A 23,948-nucleotide genomic window follows, 5' to 3' on the forward strand; every position below is an offset into this window, starting at 1 on the left:
TCACAATGGGCAAAATTTTCTCTGTGATCAGTTAGAAACAAAGCAATTAGAACTCAAAGTGGCATCACATCACTCACTCACTAAATTGACTTATTAGAAACGTTTTTGCCTAACTTTTAATTTGAAAGTCACGTTTTTTTTAAAAGTAAGGACTAGCAAGTAAAAAATAATTTTTGAATCGAAATAAGGATTAGCAGCGTTTTCTCGATCATTTGGCCCGTCTTAATAAGAAACTTAAGATCCATAAGGCTAAGAGACATGAAGGTGATGTTATGAAGGTGTAGAAGTCAGTTGTGTTAGAATGAATGTGTCCACTAGTGATCACTAGACCAGGTCCGTCAACAGACACTACAACATTTTAGGCCTACGGCCACCCCAATAAAGTGTAGCCTAAATTAGCAAAAAGTGTGGCCTTTGATAAAAGGCAACACTTTTGGACTTTAAGCAACGCTTTTTAAGGGGTGGCCAAAACGAGCGTAACCTTTGACATTAGGCAACGCTTTTGAAATGTCGCCATAGCAGCTACACTTAAAAAGTGTGGCCAAAGAGGTATAAAGGGCACGCTTTGTAGTAACTCACTAGCAACACCTTTTGTTTGATTATACTACACTTAAAAGTGTGGTCTTTGCTTTGTTATTGGTCACATTTAAAAAGTGTTGCCTTTTATATCTCATCTAGAACAACACTTATAAAGTGTGGCAATGTTGTGTAAAATTTTTGTAGCCACAATTTTTCATTTTTAAGAATAATTTTTATTTGCATATATTCAATAATCACATAATTAAAAATATAAGTGATCTAAAGCGAAAAATTAGCTAATAAATAAATCAAAGCTATATATTTCGAACAAGCTTCGAAAATCATGTCTTGTACAACCAATACTTAGAAAGTGATTGCTTAAAGATCTCTACTATCAATAAATTCCACAAAATCTAATGCATTCAAACAAATATGACAATAGTACAAAAACTCTTCATCGTTCAATACAATAGATCGAGTTTACTTCTGGCCACTATTCAAATTCAATTACCGGCGTTTTCCTGCACATACAAAATAAAATTAGAAGTTAGTGAAATAAATCATGTATTTAATATGCTCAATACCAGTCATTTTTAACAATACTTCCCAGCCCCTTCCCAATGTAGTGGTACTGCATGTTATGAAAAATAGGACTCTTAGGGTCGTTTGGTTTGAAAATGAGTTATGATGGGATAAGTTATGTTGGGATAAATTATGTTGGGATTAGTTATGATGGGATAAGTTGTGTTGGGATTATTTTTTATTGAGTGTTTGGTTTGTTGTATTCAAAATAATAAATTTTAAGAACAATTTATTTGTTTACAAAAATGCCCTTCATTAATGTAAAAAGTGATATAACAAAAGGGTTGAAAGAGACATTTTTGTCATTTACCTATTTTATCCCGGGATAAGTTATCCCGGGATTACTATACCACCCAAGGAGAGGGATAACTTATCCCGGTACTAATTATTAATCCCGGGATAAGTTATCCCGAACTTGCCAACCAAACAACAAAATAAGCGGTACTATAATTTAATCCCGGGATTATTTGGTATTATCCCTCACACCAAACGACCCCTTAGTTCCTATTAAAGCATGCATTTCATATGCTAATAAGATGTCACAGTAAGTAACTACAACAAAATCCATAAATGTTGCAAATAAATTGTGCACACCTTCTCGTAGTTGTTGAATATAGCTGGAAACAAGAAAAAGAGGAAACCAAATTTATGGTGAAACGATGACCAGTTAGCAAATACTTAGACGAGCTTCAAATGAAAGTACACCTGCCTCTATATTTTCATCTTCTTGTTTATTTTTTCTTTAGTGCTGAGTAAAAAGTACAATTTAAACTTACGCATGTTGATCTGTGCTCCATTTGTTTCCATAAACACTGATCCCTTGATTTACCTGTGAATGGAAAAAAATAGTATAAACATAAACACCAGGAAATCTTATTCACAAATGAAATTCTATCAACAATCAGAATTAGTGAATGAAAGGAGATCTTACTCATAATTGAACTTCTATTAGGAGTGTCAAAGCTGAAGTGCAGCTGCAAGTAAACCAAAGGCAGACATTTTAGAGGTTCTTCCGCCCACCCAATCAAAAATAGGGAATCTGGCTAATCAACCCTCAATTTTAAAAGTGTTGTCAAGCAATGAGTTCTATTGTGTAATGGCAACACCCTGCACATGAGTGGCAGTAAGCAACAATGAGAAGTGAGAACTATTTAAGAGCAATGCTATGCACAACCTGCAGTGTATACTATAATGGAGAGTGAACAAAAAGATGGAACCAGAGGACAACAGACCAACAAGAAACTTTTCGTAGACCTACTAAAACTCCTAAACCAGTAGACGTAGATTAAATAGAGGTAAACCAGTCATATTTTTTTTTAACTCAGTTCCACAGAACATTCATTTTCTTAACAAAATGCGATACTCATCAGAAAGCTAGTCCATATTATGGCTAAAATATATGACAGCAGAAAAAAGAACCTGAGGTCAAAACCTATTTTCAAATATCAAGCCGGTTTCATGAAAGACCTTCAGAACTTCTAGCAAGCCATTTCAGGTTTTTGGAGTGCCTCCTGCACTCTAAGTAACATAAAAAGATAAAAAAGAGCATAAAAAAAACCTCTATTTATGCAGCCCCAAGCGCTTTGGCATAGTGGTTAGACTACAACGTCTGATGTGTAGGTTAGTCGCACGTCACGGGTTCAAACACTGCCACAGAACAAAATCATGGTGTTTAAGTGGAGGAGGGTAGAGGAGTTGGCTCATTATCTACCGAGATCCCGTGTGTCACTAGCCCTTGGAGATTTCTCGGTTATCAAAAAAGGATTCTCTAGTGACTGCACTCAGTGGAAGTGTATATCTCTATAAATAATCAGTATGAATAAGCTATTGATGTCTGCATTTTCATCAGTAATTGGTTCAAATGTTTGAATTTAGTTCACCATTACAGTAACTAAGCTCATCTCTGCCACAAAATAATCATTTGTATTAGTAACACCTTACACAACATATCGCATATGCATAGTCTCATTTTGCAAATTTGTCCAATTAAACTTACTGCATCATCAAGAATTGTCCAACATTTTAGTTATTTTCAATGACACAATTCAAATGTCTAAATGAAACTTGCTTGACGATTTTAAGGAAGGGGTCTTGTATTCTGCCTTGAATGTATGCTTTAATAAATGTGACGACCCAACTCTTGTTTTCTCAGGCTAAAGCCCAAATACTTCATTAATAGAACTTTAGAACAAGTCCTTTGGAAGGTTATAGTCCAACATCTAAACTTTGCAAGAGCTGTTGTCCCATAAAATTATAGTCCAAGTGGACAAAGAGTTTAAAATTCAACCAGAGTTTGAATTATGCTTTAATTATATGATTGGGCCTTACATACTTTATTTATTGTGTGAAAAAATTTAACATACAACGGTACCCAAGAGTGTGATCAAAGTGATCAATGAAGTGGATCAAGAATCATGAGGTCTCAAGTTCAAATATCAACAGAGATAAAAACACTAGATAATTTCTTTCTCATCTGTTCTATCATTGGTAAGAAGAGTTACATGGTATATGTTACTGGTAGCAAATGATAGTATTCCTTGGAATTAGTCGAAGTATATAAGGAATTTTTGGTCTACAAGAGTTGGTACTCAACATGGTAGAAACAGGAAATTGTATTGCATATTCAATTCTAAAGCAAGCATTAAGCTACAGATTTGGGTTTGAAGGGACCCAAATCTGATCAGAACAAGGATGACTATCACATGAAAAATGTGCATAATCTCAAACATCAAACAATGTCACTTACTGTGCATGCAAACTCTTTCCAATGGAAAATAGAAAGAAAGATATACCTTCAATTGCTCTGTATCATTCTGAATTTTGATTGAAGAATCCGTATGATTTTGAGATGAAACAACATTATTTCTGTCTCTAGGATTTGGGAAGTTGCTTACAATACTAGCTGTTATATTTAGCTGCAAAATTAGAACCAAAAGAAGTAGTTTTATTATACATATGAAAAATACAGAACTACAAAAGTAAAACCACGATATGACTGTATGAAAATGGACATTATATCATCCATACCTTTGTTAATGAGCTAGTAGAAAATGAAATTCCAATGAAAAACCAATCTCCTAGAAGTTTATCATACCATAATAGACTACAATCTATTTGGAAACTATAATCAAATGGCATAAAGATATATAATAAATAAAGTTCACTATTTATTACCCCAATAGCAACAAGTTCATAGCCCAAAAAACAGAATATTAATTACAGCATATGGAAATCAGTGCTAGATGCAAAAAGAAATAAAGCACATCAATACAATCTGAAATATTACCAGAATTTATGATCTAGAATGCGACGTAAGAAAGATTTGAATTCATCTAAACCGTTCATTTCCAACAAAAGGTCCATCTGATGGTTCCAGGTCAACCAGAGGCAATAAAAAACGATTATCAAATTGAGTAAGTAGATGCCTAAACTATAGATAACAAGGTAAAATTCCTAAAGATAATAAATACACAGAGCATAGACAAAGGTAAAATAGTTTCTGATCCACCTATATTACACATGACAAATACTTTTATCTAAGAAAATACTAGTAAAGTTTTAAGAATTCATACCTCCATTGGTTGAGCTATACAAAATCTTCTCCTTCCTAAAATCTTCTCCTTCCTAAGAAAGAGCAGAGATTTAATTGATCAACAGACCAGTCAGGTGATCTATGCAAATCATTAATCTATTCAAGACAGAGAAAACTGTTTTGAATCAGAAATATAAATAACAGAGGAAATGTAAATGTGAAATATAAATACCGTAGATAGTTCTTAATTCTTGCATCTATCAGAGGAGTAGATATTTACTCTTTTTCTTTATATTTTAAATTTTATGTCTGACAGCTGGAGCACCAACAACTGATTGTTGATGTTGGAGCTTTGCCTCATCTTGCTAATCTGCTGAAGAGGGAAAAAATGCTTAGAACTCTCGAGCAGTCAATGGTGTCATTCAATGGGCAGCTGATGCAGTCACAAATCTTGTTCATGAAAGCAGTAGCATCAAAACTCATTTTAAGTTAGTTTATTTGTATCTAAAAATATTGTAATTGTATAATCAGCGAAAAATGGAAATAGAGAAAAATGAAAGAAAAACTAGGCTTCAAGATTGTAAAACAATGTAATTGTTCCTGATCTGGTATTTGATCACGAAAGCAATCAGGGGCCCACAAAGACTAGCCCATACTCTTTGTGTTCCGTTTCATCATCGATATCACTCTGGTACATAAAATGGAAACTGGAAGATTTATTCATATTCAGAGTGCTTCTGAGGGCAAAGCGAGCAGTAAAGATCAATTAAACAAGTTTTTGAAGAAACGCGCGAGCAGGAGGAGGACGCGAAGACTTCAAGCTTCAGATCAACTTCTAGCAGTGTTGCATCATCATCACTATCAACCTCCTTTATGAGAAGGAGGAGGGAGATTTAGGCTCATGAATTGCATTACACGTTGAATAGGCCACTCTCCGAAGAGATGAAGAGGAAAACATTTTTGCCATACAAGAAAGTAGGGGTACTAGGTTGCTTAGGATTCATTCAGTCAATGGATGATACAAGTTTTAGAGGTGTTGCTCCTTCTATGTCCATGAATCGTCGTCAATATAATCTCAGCATCTCTATGTGAAATATTTTCTTCAATTTGCTATTGTACCACTGTATATCGTAGTTTATATGAGGACATAAAACATTTATGACCTCCAATGTTCTTGCAAGAAATTAAATCTATTTGTACAATATTGTTTTTGAGATATATATCTATGTGTGGAACATGTTAGTGCGAGGAAACGATGAAAAACACAATAATTAACATGCTACATAATAATATCTTCATCAGATTAAAGAAGACGAAAAACTTTCACTATTCTTACATGTTAATGAAGTTATATAGATATTTGCATGTTAAGCATAAACAAAAGAATCAAATTAAAAGTAAATTGGAGGGTGGGAGAAGAACAAAATATCCCCACAATCCTCTAACAGTTAGGATGAGGAATAGTCAATAATCTATCTACCTATGCTATTCTAATTCATGAATTTGCTACAGTTGGGAGCTCCACAATGACAAGGGACTTTAGCCTCATCATTCTGATGAGGTTCAAATCTATAATCAAAGGTTAACTCATTCCCTGCTGAAACATCCTTTTTAGCAAAAGGAACGATCCGATCCTCATTTTCTCCCAGACTTATGATCCTTGAAAAGCAATTTGGCATGCATGAGTGGTTGATTAATAGACTACAATCTATTCTAAAATTGTAATCAACAGACATAAAGATAGCCAATAAACAAAGTTCGCTATTTATTACTTATACTAGGCACAAATAATCTAAAAGCCAACAAAATCAAGCACAAACATTTCAAAACTCAATCTAAAGCACCACTCCAGAATGCCTGACCAATTTAAATGCACACCGAGTTTATACTATATGTAATATATCGAAATTGAAATTCATAAACAATGAAGGTAATTTAAACCTAAAATTGCATCAAACATTTAAAAATGCATAAAATGAAGAGATAGTCATATAAATTATAATTTTTTTAATACCATCGACGTGGCAAGATTGATGAACAAGAAGAAGGCTGGCCTATATGATCCATGTGACTAAATCTATCTTTGCTTCCACATCCTGAATCCGCTCTGGTATATATATTCAAACTTTTCCAAATGATGCTAGTTTTCTTTAAACGATCTCTCAAGTTTTTCAGATGAAGGCGAAGAGCGATTAGGAAAATCACCACATATCTGAGGTGAAGGAGCGACAAGGAGCTTTGTTGAGTGACCATGTTGATTTCTTTTGGTCGAAATGAGAAGAAGAGGGCAGGTTTTAGGGTTTCATTTCTTAGATGGTGATTTGGGCAAAGTGACAGAGCTCTTTAGCTTAGATATACTAGTAGTGAAAGTGTTTTTATTTTTTAGAGTTGAATTGTGTTTTTATTTTTAAAGAAGTTTTTTTTTGTTTTTTGGATAATTAGAAATTGGAAGGAGATTTAAATATGTTGGAGGGAAAATAATATTTTAGTAAAACATTTAGGGAAACTACAAGGTCACAATTGTTAAGTGTTGTTTTAGATTTACATAAATAGCACACTTTAAAAGTGTAGTCATATGTGTAAATAGGTGCTGCCAATTATATCATTATATGACAATGCTTAAAAGGTGTTGCCTATGCCACTAAAGAGCACGCTTTAGAAGTGTTGCTAATATTATTGTGGCTAAAAGCAAAAAACTATGACTACGCTTCAAAAGTGTACCCAAAAATATTTTAGGCAACACTTTATAAATGTTGCCCAGATTTAGTGTGGGCTTAGGCCTAAAATGGTGTAGTGAGAATAATAGTGCAGAAAATAATTAACTCAAAGTAAATCAAGCACAAGAATTTTACGTGGAAACCCCCTTGCTCAAGGGAGGTGAAAACCACGACCTGTATTCATAGGATTTCAATCCAAACTCCATTTCACTCAAACGAGCAAAGTTTCTGATTACAAACTCTTGCAACCTCGAAATTAAAACTCTTTAATAGTAAACTCTACTACAAAGGAAACTAAGCAATAAATCTATTGCCCATTAAACCAACTAAGTCTAGTTGATCTATTCTTCAAGAACCCAACAAGGCTAACTCTAGCACTACAACAAAAACAACTTTTAGCGGCAATAAATATTGACATTAATAAACAGTGCTAAAGTCTTTACCGGCATTAGTTAAGTGCCATTAGAACCAATGTAGCTAAAGTCTTTAGGGACATATACAAAGAGTGTTAAGTGCCGCTAAATATGTAATTGCCGCTAATGATCATTTTTAATGTAGTGTAGCCACCAACTCAGATCTCGAAGATAAGAGTTAAACAAGCAGCAACTCTGCTGCACCCACACATTAACTAACTCTAGTTGACACTCCTAGGCAACTCTACCCAAAAGAACATCAAAACAATGATGTTAACGTATGTTTTGAGTCCAAATGTTCCAACTTGGAGTCCTTTTTGTGCTTCTTCTTTGTCTTTTGAGGTTTTTCAAACATGTAATTATATTCTTTATGGGTGTTTGAAGGCTGTTTGGAATCATTCCAAGGTGATCTTTCACAAGAAAAAGTTCAAACGGTTTCATCCTCAAAAGTCCTTGATGACATGAACTGCAAAGAGAATTAAAGTCAAGTTTATTGAGTTGGAGATCTTATATTTGATTATATTTGTTTACGTCACCCGCCACATAATCTACATGTCTTTCGATAAAAATATAAAATTATTGGGCCCGTGTCAAGCACGGACCGTGTCAAGCACGGACCGTGTCCATCTAGTATATATATATATATATATAAAGAATTATAATGCATTTGATAATTTTTTTTCAACTCTATCTCTATGGGGAAGTGCACAAATGCTCGTTTTTGAGATCACCATTTAACTAGTAATTGCTTCATAATTTTCTTTCCAAGTTTATCTGCTATAGATAAAGTGTCACATTCTTACGTCTGAAGTTTCATAACTTTAGACGTTCGTGTTTGAAAGCGTAGTCTTTGTAAAGGTCAAACATCAGACGTTTTCGTATGATTAGTATGAATTGCTAAGGTAAAAGTTCAGACTTGTTTTATCGAGATGGATACAAAATTTGGTTACTTTTTTAGTTATATATGATTGAAATACATATAAAAAAATGCATTGAAATTTTAGACATGAGTGTCTAAACAAAACTTAATAGTAATTTATTTAATTTATATTTAATTTAAATAGATTTAAAGAATGGTTAAGGAAAGTTGTAGAAAATAAACCAAAGAATATTAATCCTAACTTAGTTAGAATTTTTTACTTGATATGGTTTTCCTAGTTTATATTGGAATAAGTGTTATAAATAGAGTTCTCCTGCAACGTATTTTCATGTGTAGCTTCTTCAGAGATTTCTTCAATGTAATTATAGTAACCTCTTTCACTAATTCATTTAGATCCTATTCAATGGCTTCAAAGTTTCCAAGAGCTACACGGGTGAAGAACAAAACCCCAGCCCCAATCCAAATCACCGGGAAGCTAGAGAACGTCAAGAAGCGGAAATCAGACCGCCCAAACGGAAAATCAGTGACCCAACACAAGTATCTGATTACCGCCTTCGCAAGAGAAAGGAATTTGAGTCCTTAATTAGCCGTGTAGGCTGGAACAAGAGTGTGTAGGTGAAATATGCTGAATGGGAAGAATCACAAAAGGGCTTGAAGCGTGCTCGTTTTATCTGGGAACGTGCGCTTGGAATTGATGCACTTAACCGTGACCATATCATCTGGTTGAAGTATGTCCATATGGAGATGAAAAATAAATTTATTAATCATGCTCGTAATCTATGGGATCGAGCTGTTATCCGTTTGCCTAGGGTTGATCAGTTGTGGTACAAGTATATTCATATGGAAGAGATGCTCGGCAATGTAGCTGGTGCAAGAGGTAATTTTGAGAGGTGGATGGGGTGGATGCCGGACCAGCAAGGGTGGTTGTCTTACCTTAAGTTTGAGTTAAGGTATAATGAAACAAAGAGGGCAAGAGAAATTTTCCAGAGATTCGTTCAGTGTCATCCCAAAGTTAGTGCTTGGATTAGGTTCAAAATTTGAGATGAAGAATGGGGAGATTGGGAGGGCAAGGAATTGTTATGAGAGAGCTGTGGATAAGTTGGCAGATGATGATGAGGAAGCTGAGCAGTTGTTTGTGGCATTTGCAGAGTTCGAGGACAAGTGTAGGGAGACGGACAGAGCAAGGTGCATATATAATTTTGCACTTGATCACATACCGAAAGGGCGAGCTGAGGATTTGTACAGCAAGTTTGTGGCATTTGAAAAGCAGTATGGTGATAGGGAAGGTATTAAGGATGTTATAGTTGGAAAAAGGAGGTTTCAATATGAGGATCAAGTAAAGAAGAATCCACGTAACTATGATACTTGGTTTGATTATATTCGTCTAGAAGAGAGCGTTGGAAATAAAGAGAGGATTAGAGAGTTTTATGAGAGAGCCATTGCTAATGTTCCTCCTGCTGAAGTGAAGCGGTATTGGCAGCGATACATTTACTTATGGATTAGTTATGCATTATATGAAGAGCTTGATGCACAAGACATGAAAAGGACCAGACATGTTTACAGGGAGTGTCTTAAGCTGATTCCGCATCACAAGTTCTCATTTGCAAAGATTTGGTTGTTGGCTGCCCAGTTTGAGATTCGGCAGTTAAGACTCAACGAGGCACAGCTTTTACTTGGAGAAGCTATTGGTAGGGCTCCTAAAGACAAGATATTTAAGAAGTACATTGAAATAGAGCTGCATTTGGGGAATATAGATCGTTGCAGAAAGCTTTATGAAAAGTACTTAGAATGGTCACCTGAAAACTGCTATGTTTGGAGCAAATTCGCTGAGTTAGAGAGGTCCTTGTATGAAACGGAGAGAGCCAGAGCTGTTTTTGAGCTTGCAATTGACCAACCTGCATTGGAAAACAATTCTGGTGAGTTTGGTGATCTAGTCCATGCCAAACTACCAAAAAAGATGAAGAAGAGAAGGCAAACAGCGAACGAGGAGTACATAGACTATCTTTTGCCCTTTTCAACTGCATAGCACTGTTAAATTGAATTGGCCAGAAGGATATTTATCTTAAAACTTAATTATATCATGTTTAGATGTGGCGCTTCCTTAGTGTTCCTACTACTCTTCACCACTACAGCCATATGTCTGTATCTTTTCTTCAACTTGTTCAGAAGATCATATAATGGTAAAGAATCTGGGACTCTGCAGGAGATTAAAAAAGATACACAAGTCAACTTTCCCTTTCACTTTTATTTCAACTATTATCAAGTTGAATTCTCAAATGGTCATAGTTAATGTGTTAAAAAGTTACATTTCATTCTTGATTCCAATTTTATTCAACAAAAAAAGTAATTTTCTGAGATAATAACACTATCAGTTGAGTGGCCATCTGAGAAATCAACTAAACTATTTTCTTAAATGTCATGTCTAAGCAAAATCAATACCTATAATTTGGAACAAATGGAATACTCTAATTTCATAGATCAAATCCAAGTAGTTGATAGTATTATACTTTGGTATACTCCTTATAGTGAGATCTTTGATAGGCACCTCCTCATCAGGATGAAATTTTATCAAATTCTTCACCTGGAGGGTTGTATGAATGGTAAAGAAACTGAAGAAAAGTTAATTATGCAATGAAAATGTTGCAGAGTGATAATTGAAGTACTAGTACATTTTTGGGTTATCCTTGAAATACTACCAAAAAAAAACTTAGCAGGATTAGGCCTATAACATTTGTTGGACTACCGAGGTATATATAAAGGCATGCGAGTGAGGCCTTTGCTTTATGATCAGATTCATCATCTCACTGAGAATCATCAATGGGTTATACATGTAAACAACAAGTGCTAATTGAATGAAAAAATTAACAGGGCCTTAGACCTTAGTAGCATACTCGGTAAGTTTATAATGAAGATCAAGGGAAAAGACTCTGGACATGCTCAAGGGAACGAATTCCGCCTATCATCAAATATATATGGGATTCAAAGCTAGTCTAGTCTTAGAAGTTAGAACTTGGACCAAGCAAAAGATAATGTATGCAGGAACTAAAGCATCTAGGAACATATTATTTCTTGCTTTAGCCATCTAAATACCCTGCCTTTGCGAATTGGACAAATTCTGATTTAGTGATAATCTGCATAAAGGTTATTTTCCAATTAATAAGTGTTGTTTTAGCTCATCTCAGATTAGAGTAAGTAAGTGAACCTGTTGATATGGAGCAAAGATGAGAATGAGAATTCAATAATGGTTATTATTGGCTAATGTGTTTCTAATGCTCAACTACATCATTGTTTCTTTGTGACGACATCTAAAATTTATCCATGTGCTATTGAATAATATGTCACACCCTTTTCAATCAGGAAAAATGGTTGGAACCCATAAGTAGTTGGACAATCACTTTCATGTTTAGTTGCTTTATATATGGAAATGTTAATGGAACATTAAAAGTTTAATGATTGAAATTCAGAATCTCCGTGCTGCAACTAAAGTGATTCTGCAAATAGTATCCTTACGGTCCACAGGGTCTTAAATTATTCCATTCTTAGAACTGATGCATCAAGGATGAGTTATCGACTCACGTTGCAGAAGGTTTTGCTGTTCCTCAATCAATCTATCTGATTATATATAGGTTCATGAAGTGTTATTTTGACGTAGGCTTTGTTGACTATTGTTTCACATGGTCAACTTGCTCTCACACATACATAGTCCCTTAAAACCGAAATTGGTGGTAATAATTTCCCTTTATGTTGTGATTGTTTCAGTTTGTTGCCTCCATTTGTAAGGTATAAGCATGTATGGTGCTCAGTGTTGTCGAGTTCGATTGCATTCCCTTGGCACTAATAGGTGTTGTTTCTGCAGGAACTTATTACTGTATGTGATGTTACACATACTTTGTACTTCTACATTTGATGAAAAAACATCTTTCTTGTTTGAATCTCTTATTTGATTATGCTGCTTTATACAAGTTGAGTACTACCCTATCTTTATGAATATTTGGTTTTGTAACTTTCTTATCAACATTTCATGCTTCATTAACATTATTGGACAAAATATTTCTCCAAGTTATGTTTATGGGAATCCTATGTATAATGTAGTCATTGAACAGGGGATTCACTACATCAAGAGAAACATGACGTGATAGGTAACTGGCTAGTTTTTGTTGTCTGATGCCAACCCGAATTCCCAACGTTTTGGATGTTTGGTTTGGATTGAATATTGAATTTGGTGCTATGGATTTTCGGACATCATACGAAAATCTAAAAAAAAATTGTACATTATATTCAATTCTACGTATATCATATGTGTCCATTACTAATAAGTTCAGTTTCCATCGGGTGCAGATTAGTACTTCATCTGTCCCTAATTACTTGTCCAATTTTACTTTTTTACTTGTCAATTTTGACAAATCAAGAAAGAACAATTTTTTTTTATCTATTATACTCTCAATTAATTAATTTTGAAAAAGGTAGAACTTCCTGAAAATCTTAAATTTTTAATTTATCTACTTCATAATCAATAAGGGTAAAATAGTAAACTCACTATGTCAATAATTATTTTCTTAATAAGTGTGTTAATTCAAAAGTGAATAAGTAATTAGGGACAGAGAAAGAGAAAGTGCCTTGCAACCCTACTCACTAATGCAATATTAAGCCCTATATGAAACTTCTACTAAATCAAATACTCCCTCCATCCAACAATAGTTGTCCACTATACTATTTTGGATGTCCAACAATACTTGTCCATTTAATGAAATAAATGGATAAATTTACACATAGTTCCTAATTTACCATTATGTCCCTATAACATTTTTCAAGATATTGAATTTATTATATTCAAAAGATGATATAGTAAAATTACCCTTCAATTTATAGTTTCTTAAGAACTGTGCAAAGGCAATACTGGACAGAGGGAGTATAATATACGCTTTTCGTCTTTCTCATGTTACCCATGATAAAGTTATACATTCTAAAGTGCATATCATTAATAAGTGAATTGAGGTTGTTAATTGTTTTTGACTGTCTTAAAGGCTCAAAAGTCAAAATTAAAAATTCAAAATATCTAAACAAGTTAATCCAAAACCGAACTTAAAAAATCCAATCCAATACGAGCTTATTTGAATTGTAATTTCAAACCTAAATTTTCATATCCAATTCGAACGACTAGATTCAAAGACTTGGCCAATGGCCACATACATTGTATTCTGTTTATAGATGACTGTTTTCAGACTTTTCAATTGTCCTCTGCTCATTGGAAATCAAATGACAAAAGTATTTGATTTTGATGAGAGTCTCAATTGTACTTAAATCTTTAATTCTTTTTTGAGGTTATTATTTGTGGTGATAAAGTGTTTTGCAATGGTCCACATTAAAAGACAATTCTATTATAACTTAATTGTTTGAGAATATTTGTATACTTTTCTATTTGCTTTAACTCTATAGGAGACATGTGAGGGGACCATTTGGTTTTAGGTCACTTTCAAATTACTTGTTTTGCTCCCTGATGGCTTCCTCAATGTCTATCTCTTTCTCCAACACTAATGGGGACCTCTGGTCTGGTATTTTTGTTTCTCTCTGCTCTTTGTAAATAAATTATTATTACAGCTTTTTCAATTTTTCTTGAAATATTGCTACCACTCAGGTTATTGGTGGATGTTAAAGTCTGAGATTTCTTTACCAAGAGAATTAGTCTGATATTTCTTTTGTTTGGATTTTGCACATACATCCCACCAACGAATGATACAAAAATTCTTAATATGACTTATAGTATGTAAAATCAAGATATGCTTTCATATTTCTATTGAAATGATTGTTGTATTTGCTGTCATGAAAAGGAAAAGGGAATATTAGCAAGTAACAAATCAATAATAACCAAAGATCTTTGTTTCTTAAAATATCATATTCTTTTATAACTTAACCATAACATGTTACTTACCTAGACTCTAGCTATGAGCCTATGACTTCCAAAAAAAAAAAGAAAAGAATATTAGTGTTTACCACAACAAGCACTAATGATTTTGACAACAGAATTGGAAACAGAGGAAATATTCAGTAAGTTTTAAGTTCTATATGAGCAGAGGCGGATCCACTAAATGAAAAACATGTAGCTTTACGAGAATCAGTACCTTTTGTCTAGACCTTGTATATATATATATATATATATATTAAAACATCTACTAAATATTTGATTTTGAATTCAGTTTTTATTATGTATCAATTCGAGGCTGTCATAGAAATTCATAAATTTCAAATTTTGGATCCACCTTTCTGTATATGAGAACTTCCCTCAAGTTCAACAAAGTTCTCAATTTGATGCTGAAAAGCTGTTTGTACTTGGTTCTGTAGACAATGTAATGCATGGTTGTGATTGATAGTATAATGAGAATATTATTTTAGCAGATTAATATATCAAAAATCCAAATGTGACATAAAGTATAAACTAGTACTATATAGTACAAAGTAATAATAGAAAATAATTTTTTGCTTTGCTTTATGGATGATCTAGATGACATTAGAATTAATTCTTCAAGAATAAAACGTTTAGTCATCAAATTGTATGCATAAATTAAAATTTTATAATAGTACTAAAATTAAGGTAATGTAGCAACAACATCCGTGAGTGTATATATATGGGGTTTGTCTTTCAATTTTTTTTCACTCTTTCTTCATTTCGTTTTCAGTTATTAATTGAATTTGTCTGTAGTAGACCACCCCATATGTTATTGTTAGAAAAAGGATAGTACATCCTTCAATCAATACTGGTTTATTTATTTTATTATATATATATACATATATAGTATTTATTCCTTATATGAATGAAGCTAGAGTTCTTCATTCATAAAATCTTTTCTCTTTAATTTCTTTGTGATTTTTTTAGCTTCCGTAGTAAATTTGATTATCGAGGAGATATGGAAACTTCGCAGTCTCTCTCGATTGAGAGTTTTTCGTATAGTTGGTTAGTAGATTTGGGGGATTCTTTCAGAGCTTCTATGGATGATTCTGGAGATGATTATGAAACTGCTTTTATTGAGATGGATCCTGCACTACCTCCTTCAAAGAGGTTTTTTAATGTGAATCCACAGGATTTGAACTTTGATTTTCCTACATCGGATTCTTCTTTAACTCTTGTTCATGCTGATGAACTCATTTCAAACGGCTTCTTGGTGCCTCTGTTCATCAAGAAGCCGATGAAGATGGAGTCGGATTACGATGTAATTGAATCCCACTCCATCGCGAATTCTCCGGCATCTTCTGCTGCGCAGCAGCAGGATGAATCGTGTTCGTCCTCTTGTAGGAGGGTGAATCGGTGTGTATCATTGAGGAGATGCCGGAGTTTGTCGAGGAGGATTTTATTGAAGTATTTTGATTTTCTTAGGCCATTTTGCCAGAAAATAAGAAGGTGTAGTAGAATTGGTAGGTGCAGATCAAGTAGTGGAAAGGAAGTGATGAAGAAGTGGGAATATTGTTCAGCAGCAACATCTCCAAGGACAAGTGTAGCTTATTCTGTTGATAATTGGCGCAGATCTTGTGATTCTGAAAGCTCTATTTATGAAGCTGTTCTACATTGCAAAAGAAACCATTAATAGTATGTTACTACTTCTTTTCACTTTCTCTCTCTTCTACTTTTTTTCAAACGGACAAATTCAGGATCTAGAGTTGCAGAGTTTGAAATAAGTTGAATATTTCACATACGTGTGTATATACGTAGTTCGAGTTAAAAAACTGTAGCTAAACTCAGAACTTATTGTTGAGTTTATTCCACATGGATCGTGAGATTAGTTTTTTTTGTTTCTTTTATGATCTTAGACGATATATACTCACCTCAGAACTATTTTTTTTAATTTACACCGAAGATCCATTTACTATCATGGTTAGAATTAAGACTCATTTTGAGTTTTTGGTTTATTCAATAATGGACCCTCATATTATGTTGTCCATGCTACAGTTGTCAGGTTTGGACGTGTGAGATATGTTGAGATTGTCCCACATTAGAATTTCATCTTTTTTGAATAAGTTAACTTTTGAATTGAATTAGGGTCAAGGTTCATATTTCTTATCGGTTTCTCTAGATCCATCTATGCATGTTGTAAATTTTTTGATTGTCACTCAGATTATAATATTGTTTTTTTTGGTTAATTTGTTAAATTTCAGGTAAATAGAGAAAATGAGAAGCAAGTAATATGGGATGAGAGGTCTAAAGAAGTTCACATGTGACTGAGGGGTCGTTTGGTGTGAGGGATAGAAATAATTAGTGATGAGATACGAAAATAGTGATGGGATAAAGTTTTTGTATCTTGTTTGGTTACCATATTTGGGACAATTTATCCCACCATTTATATCATAGTGATGGAATAAGCTATCTGGTATATATGATGGGATAAGTTATCCCAAAATAGTTTATCCCAGGATAACCTATCCTGGGATAACTTGTTCCCAACCAAACGACCGTGAATACATTAATTGTCACTTTGTATAGCTCCTTCTCTTTTCTTCAAGAATGGGATTGTGATTTTTTTGTCTTCTTGAAGGAAGTGGAAAAAGCTTGTAAGGAAGGGACTGTGTCAGCCATGAGAAAAATATTCTTTGGGATTTTTGAAGATACGATATATCTTCATCATGACTCATATTATTTTATTTTATTTTATTTTGTCCTTTTTTTTTCTGCACAATTTCAACTAGGAAATTGTCTTTCTTTTGTGATTTGTATAAAGTTTTTGTGGGAATAATAATAATAATTCAGAATTAATATATTGTATGTCATCACTTACGTACTTCCCCTATTGCATTTACCCTTTTGATCTAGCTAATTATTATAACAAGCATACTAAAATATGTTATAATGATAATAACTATATTCCTATGAAGAAAGTACTAGTAATTAAATTTGGATTTATCGTTCATGGGATTGAAACAGTTTAGTACTACTAGAAGTAATAGTTTTATAATATATTCGAAAGAGAATTCATATCGTTTTCTGCATGCCTTGTATCTGCCATTAATGGCGTCTAAATGGTCGACAAACATAAATTTGTTAAGTGTATGGACATTTTGTGAAATGACGGTGATATTTAATTTGTCAGGTCTGATACCATATTGAAATGTGTTATAATTTAGAGTAAATTTAGGTTTACCAAACATAAAAATCGTATTTGTATGTTATACTTATAGTTTGTATAATTGCGTTCCATAACAAACTTTATGTTTGCTATGGCTATTAATCTGTATATTTCGGTATATATATACATAAAAATCTGTATTTGGGTCTATTTGTATATTTCGGTATACAAATGGGTTCTACAATTAATTTTTATACAACACATATGTATACCGAATGGGTCTATTTGTATATTTCGGTATACAAATGGGTCCTACAATTAATTTTTATACAACAGATATATATGCCGAATGATACTATTTGTATATTTTGGTTTACAAATGGGTCCTGCAATTAATTTTATTCAACACATATGTATACCAAATGAGTCTATTTATATATTTCGGTATTTATACAAATGGAATGGCAAAATACATGGAATGTTTACTGCAAATTACAAATAAAAAAAACTATGGCTATAACATTTAACTTAAATTAATAATTTGCTATTTATCTAAAAGTTTAAGTTATCAAAGAGAATATTATTATTATTATTTAATTATATTCTCAACATATCTATCATTAATGGCTGCTTAAATGGTCGACAAATATAAATTTGCCCCACTCGAAAGTGATGTACCTATTTAAGAAAAAAAAATTGGTCACTTTTAATTGCTTGTCTATTTTAAACTCTTTACTTTGAAAGCTTATAATTTAGACAATATTAGTCTATCAATTCATTTTATTTTTCCATAATACGTTCTTATATTTACTTGTCACTTTTAGCTTATTAAGAAAAAAACATGTTTTATTTTTAATGTTAATTACGTATTTCCCATATTCATTTTCCAACATTAACCAAACATCGATTAATATAATTTTTTGGTAAAATGACTATATCAATAAGTATTTATGAAGATCAAGGCTGCAAAGTTCAAAATAGACAAATAAAAATGAACAAATCAATTTTTTTAATCATAATTTTAATGAAATAATAAGTCTCGAATAAGTTGTACCTTTAATTACCAACATTTCACTACCATTTGTTTTAGCAAAGAATTTACAGCAACTTGAATGTAAACACTATTCAATGAAATACGAATAGGGAAGATTGAAAAGAAGAAGAACAAAGTGAGAATATTTGGAGCCTAGAGATATCTTAATTGATTATTTCATTATTATATTTTTAGTTTTTATTTTCAGTCTTTCGGATTTTAAAAGTATATATATATATAGCGAATGGGCAGGGCTAGTTTCTTTTAATTAATACAATAAAAAAAAATCTCAAAAAGAAGAGTACAAGAGAGGAGGCTAAGGCATTACTTATCCTAATAAGATAACGAATTTCTACTAATTAACATGAGAAAATATATGAGTTAGAGAAAATTAGAAATTTTATACCACATAAATAATGAGGTTAAAAGCCTCCACGTCAGTCAGCTAAGTGCATGTACCCTCGAAAGTTCGAAGGGTTAGGAATTATGATTATTTGATAGGGGCCTTTGATGAACCTGCTTAATGTACGTACTACAAATAATATCATTTTGTCACCAAAATTATATACTTCTTCAATTTACCTGTCTTAGCTTAATTGAATATGAAAATTTAGAGAGAGAGAAAATAACAAAGGATTTTAATTCTTTATGATTTTAAATTTAGAAAAAAAATGCATAATGTATTAAAGAGTTGTCAAATTAGTAAGGAAATATATTATTGTTTTTAAAAAAAAAGTAAAATGTTGGAATATATACCATAAATTATAATATATTTTGGTTGAAATATAAATGATAAAGAATGAATAAATAAATATTCAATTTGAAGCAATAAGATCTCATTCTTTTTAAAGAGAATCAAGCAACAAAAATGAAAAAGGAGTTCTACACTAATCATGTTTTATTTGAATTAATTACAGGACAATATTATACAAAATAAAAATAAAAAATGCTATGAAGTTTACTGTATATCCTGTTGGCATATATAATAATATAATAATCATCTAATAATATCAAAAGACTCATAAAAATCATATAGGACCTAAAATAAATGAATTAATTAACATGACATATTTTTTCTCTTAAAATATCCTTCTTTTGATAATCAGGTAAGATACACAGCATGAATATTGAATAGTAAATGATTTTAAATTCTTGAATCATATGGAAATGGTAATAATACTACTGATTAATTAATGTGTATTTTAGTACATCTTAAAGTGCAAATAATGTATGAATTGAGATATAAGGAACTAATAATAATACTTCTATAATTATTTCAAGCGTACGAAGATATAATTACCCTAATAATTAATCCACAAATTAAAGTATGTTGAGACCATACTTTTTCTGAAATCCCTTGTAAGGCTGAAGGCAACGTGAGACTATACTATAATCTTTTTTTTCCATCTTATATGGTCTATTTTAATTTTTTCATTTTTTTCACAAAATAAAAAGCTTAGTTTACTAGTCATTATATTGTCTTTTATTCCATCTGTGATTTATTGGCAATCATTACTAGTATTATTTTTATATTAAATAAGATCTAAACTAGGGATAATGCATAAGTATCCTCAATTTATGCCCGAAATCTCAGAGACACACTTATACTATACTAAGGTTCTATTATCCCCGAACTTATTTTATAAATAATTTTCTACCCCTTTTCGGCCTACGTGGTACTATCTTGTGGGCCCAACGCGTGTTGACAATTTTTTCAAGCTATCTGGTTGATAGTGCCACGTAGGCCAAAAAGGAGTAGAAAATTATTTATAAAACAAATTCAAAGGAATAATATGACCTTAGTATAGTATAAGTGTGTCTATGAAATTTCGAGCATAGATTTGAGGGTACTTATGCATTTTTCCTCTAAACTACAAAGTTTTGATGGGGCTCTAAGAATATAATAATTCAAACTTTTTCTTGGCCCCTTCGTATTGACATGACCATTTTATGTTGCTTCGATTAATAGCCTATAACAATTAATTTAAATATTCCAACAAAAAAAAGGTTTTCTGTGTGTACGGTTTACTTCTTCTTTGGATGATTGTTATTCATTGTATTGTATTGTTAGTTTAAATACTGATTAGTACTTAAGTTTTATTATATCGTATCGTTTAAATTCATCGTTAGGTAACGTTGAAAAGACCCATGAAGACCAGTTTGGTGTGATCGCATCGTTACCTTAATATTTTCTTCTCATTTTATCTTTATTTATTATTTAATAATTCTATTTCATCTTTTACCCTACTTTTTCATAGTATCTCTACCCCGTACCCTACTTTGCTTGTAGGTTTATTCAAAACATGGATGTGTGACATTATGTAAGAACGATATAACTTATTCAAACACTGTATTCATTAAAACAATACAATACGATACATTATGAAATAACACGTAACAATCATCCAAACAAAGTGTTAATTGCCTAGAATTTTATTTTTTTTATAAAAAAAATTACATTTTATGCTAAGGACTACACCAATTACCTAAAAAAAAAAAAAGAAGTAGCTCTAATTCGGGAAATTTAGATTTAAGGAATAATTGCACTTTTATTCTTCAGTTATAGATAAATTCTGATTTTGGTCCATTTAATATTTCCTAAGCACTTCTAATCTCAATTAACTAAAATATGTTTTTTCGTAACAATAAAAATTAACATAACACATCGATAATTGAATAATTTAGCATTTAATAATTTGTTAATTTTGTGAAGATTTATGATCCGAGAGATTAAAAATGTACAAATCAAATTTCAATTAATTAAAATTGATATGTGCTTAATTAAAAAATATAAGGACGGAAAATAGAATTTATGGATATCTAAGTAACTAAAAGTGCTAATTTTCCTAAAAATATTTCTCTTTCTTAGACTCGGTAGTCCTTTCCTTTCCTTTCCTTACTACTTTATTTTAGTACAAAATTTTAAATAAGAACAATCAAACTTTTTTATAACAGCGTCATTTATTTCGATAATTTTTAACTGCTATAGAAAAATAATAAAACATATAATATAACCTAATGATTTCACGAAAATATAATTATTAGAGAGGTTTGATTGTCCATAATTGAACCACTTACTTAACAAGGAAACCTTACTTTATAATTTTATATGGAATGTGATAGAGTGACCCACCACGTGAAAGTCAATAGCATTATAAGAATCGTTATCCCCTTGGCTTTGTATGTTCAACTTTAGACATTGGTTATGGTTTATGGTTTTTTGCCCATTCCACCATGTTTTTCTGAAACCTCAATTCTTGACAACATAATTCTAAATCAATCCCTACTCCACCACTACTTTTCCTTCATATTTATCCAATATAATTATATATTTCATACACTGCATCAAAAAATAATCTTTAGTGGCAATTAATTAACTGCAATAGCTTAATTGTCGCTAAAGATGTATTTTTGACGGCAATTAGCACTCTTTGTATATGTCTCTAAAGTCTTTAGCGACATTAGATCTAATGACACTTAACTAATGTTGGTAAAGACTTTAACACTCTTAATTAATGTGTATATTTATTGCCGTTAAAAATTATTTTATTGTAGTGATAGTTTTATTACAAAATATATTTCCCAAAAACACAAACTTGAAGATGTCTTCTTTTTTTGAAAATGCAACTTTGGTTCAAAATTGGTATAAACATACTCAACATCTTTTTATCGTTTACAAATATGGTGAATTTTAGAAATTCAGCCTTAACAATTACCAAACGAACAAACTCAGATTGATCGAGTTATTTATGAAGTTGAGTATAATATTCATGTAGATCAATAAAGCATGTCACATATTTAATAAAAGTCTCGCACATGTTCCAACATATATACATGCTTCATCTCATAATTTCGTAAAATGGGGAATAATTTTAACCCAAAAATTCACAAAAAGGGTTATTGGAGGCCAAGAGGTAGAAAGAGAAGAATTTTTAATCCGAACGTTAAAAATAATTAGAATCAATAGGTGAAAATAGAGGAAATTTAAATAATTCTTTTAATATATGAGAGACATTGTTGATCCTTTTTCAAATAAAGAGAGATGTTGATTCAAATTCAACATAAACTTTTCACTTTCTAAAGAATAGAAATTTGGTAAACTTGTTAAAACTAATTCATTTTGAAAAGTATTTTTTTTTTTAAAGTTTATTTGACAGAAGAATATTTTATGCTTGACTAAATTATTTGAGATTTTTGTGCTAGGACAATATTTTTAGAAGTATCTTTACGTGTCAAACTACAGACAAATATATGCAGGTGAGTTGATTAACTATCTATCAAGGTACCTCAATACTATATTGGGTAAGCCCTTCTTTTAATTAAAATATAAACGTTGTATTTAATAAGATATAAACATCATTTAAAAGACTACTATTATTAAGAATATATAATGAGCCTATATTTATGATTTATAATTTGCAATTTCGTTGATATAACTCTTAAATTTAACCTTTTAATGGAGTATAGTTACCAAAAATTGTCCTTGCGGTCGAGGGTATGCCTACTTTTATCTTTTAAATAATACCCATGAGCAGTTTTAATCTCTAAGTTTGCTAAAGTAAATCACTTTTGTAACTAATAAAATGGATAACTCTTTGTTAAGAACTAAGGGTTGTTGAGTGTTGATCATGCATGAACATTTTACATGTTAGAATAAAAAAACAAGTTTACCATTAGTTGTCCAGTGTCACCATTTTAGATTTCACGTTTATTAAGAAATTAGGAAAATTTATCATTGTACCCTTATTTAGTGTTATCTTGAAGTCAAGTTTTCAATAACTGATCATGAATTATAATTTATTTTTATTAATTAAATTGATCAATGAACATGAATTAATTATTTAGTTTTCCTATGTCATACTTTCAAGGCTAAAAACTCTCAAGGATAAAATAGAGCCAAAATTTTTATTAATGTGTCCAAGAATAATGGTGTAAAACAAAACAAAACATTGTGCTATTTGGGGTTCGAACCAAAAACTTCTCCATTCAAATGGACATCCATTATCACTTTGTCAAAGACATAGCTTTTGTAAAGGGTGTCCAACTTTAAATATATATCCTTTGAATGTAGAATTTGACTATATATACAACGTAATTTTCTGATGATCGAAGGGTGTTCAGTTGGACACCCTTGAGTGGCTATAGCTCCGCACTTGACGACATATAAATAGGAACGAAGGGAATATGACAATATCTCATTAAATGCTTCAAGCCGACCAATT

The 23,948-nt window shown here is 31.8% G+C and overlaps 1 protein-coding gene and 1 pseudogene across 1 annotated transcript; both read left to right on the plus strand.

Moving 5' to 3' along the window:
- Positions 1-9,046: 9,046 nt before the first annotated feature.
- On the plus strand, positions 9,047-10,669 carry LOC125833149 (uncharacterized; annotated as a pseudogene).
- Positions 10,670-15,545: 4,876 nt separating this feature from the next.
- Positions 15,546-16,999, plus strand: LOC125833223 (probable membrane-associated kinase regulator 6). Its single transcript, XM_049512371.1, has 2 exons — positions 15,546-16,222; positions 16,789-16,999. Exon 1 carries the CDS (start codon positions 15,546-15,548, stop codon positions 16,218-16,220), a length of 675 nt encoding a protein of 224 aa, XP_049368328.1. The 3' UTR covers positions 16,221-16,222; positions 16,789-16,999.
- Positions 17,000-23,948: the final 6,949 nt, after the last annotated feature.

This window comes from Solanum verrucosum, unplaced genomic scaffold, assembly GCF_900185275.1.
Source record: "Solanum verrucosum unplaced genomic scaffold, falcon-dt-bn FXZP01000100.1, whole genome shotgun sequence".
Lineage (NCBI taxonomy): Eukaryota > Viridiplantae > Streptophyta > Magnoliopsida > Solanales > Solanaceae > Solanum > Solanum verrucosum.

Coding starts and splice junctions, on each gene's coding strand:
- LOC125833223 (XM_049512371.1), top strand. CDS start 15,546: ATGGAAACTTCGCAGTCTCTCTCGATTGAGAGTTTTTCGTATAGTTGG.